General features: G+C 56.3%; 1 protein-coding gene across 1 annotated transcript; it reads left to right on the top strand.

Moving 5' to 3' along the window:
• The first annotated feature begins 1,222 nt into the window (after window positions 1–1,222).
• LOC119323187 lies at window positions 1,223–2,732 on the top strand. The gene has a single exon (XM_037596777.1). It carries the CDS (start codon window positions 1,223–1,225, stop codon window positions 2,717–2,719), a length of 1,497 nt encoding a protein of 498 aa, XP_037452674.1. The 3' UTR covers window positions 2,720–2,732.
• Window positions 2,733–2,862: the final 130 nt, after the last annotated feature.

The raw sequence follows: 2,862 nt of genomic DNA, 5'->3' as shown, positions 1-2,862 counted from the left end.
AGGTAAAGGGAATTCAGGAATCATGTACATTTTGCTATGCTAAAGCAAAAGCTCACAGCTATGCTCGTTTTTATCCCTTTCTGAAATCAAGTGCCACCGAAGAAGCGCTCTCCAATAACAATTGTTGCTCGTTGTAGTTCAACTTTGGAGTTCCACCCCCACCTATCGACACCGACAAGGCCCTGAAGGAACCATGCTTGGACATATGCACAAACGCGAGACGGCGCAGAGAGCTTGGCAGCAGCGGTGGCCCAGAAGGTCTATGTCCCCAAGTTTGATCTGCTGTTTCCCCAAGTATGTACTACTCCCTCCAATCCACAATGTAGTGCGCCCGCATTTTCCGAGATCTAAGTTTGACCGTAAATTTAACCAACAAGACCGAATGTGGCGGGAGCAAAACCTATGCCACTGAATTCGTATTTTTGATATAATTCAGCGGTATAATTTTTGTTCCCGCCGCAGTTGGTCTCGTTGGTTAAATTTACGGTCAAACATGAATCTCGGGAAACGCGGGCACACTACATTGTGGAATGGAGTGGAATGGAGGGAGTATTATTCAGCGATGGGGCTGCCCCTGCTTCACATGGGGCTATACTACGTACATTGAAGATGGATTGCATGATCTGCACGAGCTGTATAGCGGGCTTCATGGGCTGGGCCGCCTTCTTCCCTAGCTGAACGGTCTAATTGGGATGTATGGTCTGCACATACACGCCTAATTCGAATAACAAAGTTGAATCTCATATGGTCTGCATGTACAAGTAAAGCAAAGAATTGACACCGATGTTCTGTCATCTTTATCGCTGACGGTAGCTACTTACTTCATCCGTCCAAAAAAATTTGTCCCTCAAATGAATGTATCTGGCACCAAGTTAAGTAAAGCAAAGAATTGGCATTGATGTTCTGTCATCTTTATCGCTGACGGTAGCTACGTACTTCCTTCGTCCGAAAAAGCTTGTTCCTCAAATGAATGTATCTGGCATCAAATTAGTGCTAGATACATTCATTTGAGGAACAAGCTTGGGACATGGATGGATCGTGTTCTCAGATTTATATTCTTGCGTGTCCATCTCACCATCATCGTCTCCAAGGTCCAAGCTGGCATTCTGGGCTTAGATTCCATTCTGTCACTATATGTAGCCGGACATGCAGTTCTTGGCTATCGCGACACAGCGCGTGCACCGTTCCATCGTTCAGGATGCCTAGAGATCGGCCTTTTCGCATGCCCGGCGGCCGTGGCCGTGGCGGTGGTGGCGGCGGCGGCGACATCACGGTGCACGTTGAATATCTGGCGCGCAGCCTGATGCGGAAGCAGGAGGGCATGGCGGCGGAGGAGCAGCACCGGTCCATGGCGACCAGCCACCGGCTGTCCCGCGTCCCCGTCCACCTCCGCGACAACAACGCCAACTATTACACGCCGGGGTTCGTCGCCATCGGCCCGCTCCACAACCGTGAGGATCGGCGCCTCCGCCCCGCCGAGCGGCTCAAGGTGGCGTACCTCAACAGCCTCATCTCGCGGGGCCACCCCGACCCGGCGCACCACCTCACCATCATCCAGGAGTACGTCCTCGTCGTCGCCGCCCGCGAGAAGGAGGCCCGGGCAATGTACGCTGGGGAGGACGACGTCGCAGAGATTCCCCCCGATGAGTTCATCCAGATGATGGTGCTCGACGGCTGCTTCATTATCGAGCACCTCATCAACGTCGCCACGGGCCACGAGGAGCCGTCGCTGCACGCCACGCCCTTCGGCCCCGCGCAGCTCTCCGTCGATCTCGTCCTCGCCGAGAACCAGATGCCCTTCTTCCTCCTCGTTGATCTCATCGCCAGCACCAAGCTGCCGGAGTTCGAGGCTTCCGGCCACCCCGCGCCGGTGCTGCTCGTGAAGCTCGTGCTGTACTACCTTGCCAGCGAGAAGGGCCGCGACATGAGCGAGGAGCTGCCGCCGGCGGAGGGGGTCTCCCACGTCCTGCACCTGCTCCACGAGATGGTCACCGCGGCGCGGACCCGGTGGGAGCCGCCGCCCAGCGCCACCCAGGACACCGGATGGGCGCAGGCGGCATGGCGGCTGGTGCGCCGTCTACCGTCGATGGTTCTGGTGCCGCTGCTGTACCGGATTGTCCCCGAGAGCCGCAGGAGGCGTGTGTGGGAGGACGTGCCGTCGGCAAGCGACCTGAAGAGGATGCGGGTGAAGTTCAAGAAGGCGTCCCGCAGAGTGGGGACCACGCCAGTCGCCGACATCGCTTTGCTGATGGGCCCGGTCCCTCTGGCCGTGAAGCTAACGGAGGATGGCCAGCTGCAGCTGCCGCAGCTGTTGCTCGAGGCCCGGACGGCGCCACTGTTGCTGAACCTGATGGCGTTCGAGCAGTCTTGGCGGGTCAAGCAGGAGGTGTCGCCGTACGCAGCCTTCATGGCCAAGTTGGTGCAGACAGCGGAGGATGCGGGTCTTCTGGCGGCGGCAAAGGTGTTGCAGCACGGCAACGAGAGCATGGATGAAGTGGCCAAGCTGTTCCGGATGCTGGGCGTGGCGAGCGAGGCGGGCGCCAAGCTAGAAACGAGCTACCTAAGCGTGACGCTTGAGGAGCTGAGACGGCTCAGCCAGAGCTGGGCCGACGTGGAACGCCACTACTTCACCTTGCTCGCCGAGTTGCTGGCCTTGGTCACCTTTGTCTCTGGTATCTCTACCATAGTCCAGACCTACGCAGCCTTTAAGTATCATTGATCGATCATATTCATCCGGGCCTTGTATAAACTGCATGCATGCGATTCAAATTATTTGCTTTTTTCCAACGAACGTTCCACTTTGTTCCTCTCATCATAGTGTGCGCAACTACGAATGCAAGATGAATGACATGCAAAAGCAAA

Source organism: Triticum dicoccoides, chromosome 1B (assembly GCF_002162155.2).
Source record: "Triticum dicoccoides isolate Atlit2015 ecotype Zavitan chromosome 1B, WEW_v2.0, whole genome shotgun sequence".
Classification (NCBI taxonomy): Eukaryota; Viridiplantae; Streptophyta; class Magnoliopsida; order Poales; family Poaceae; genus Triticum; species Triticum dicoccoides.
This window is presented reverse-complemented; position numbering and strand designations above follow the sequence as displayed.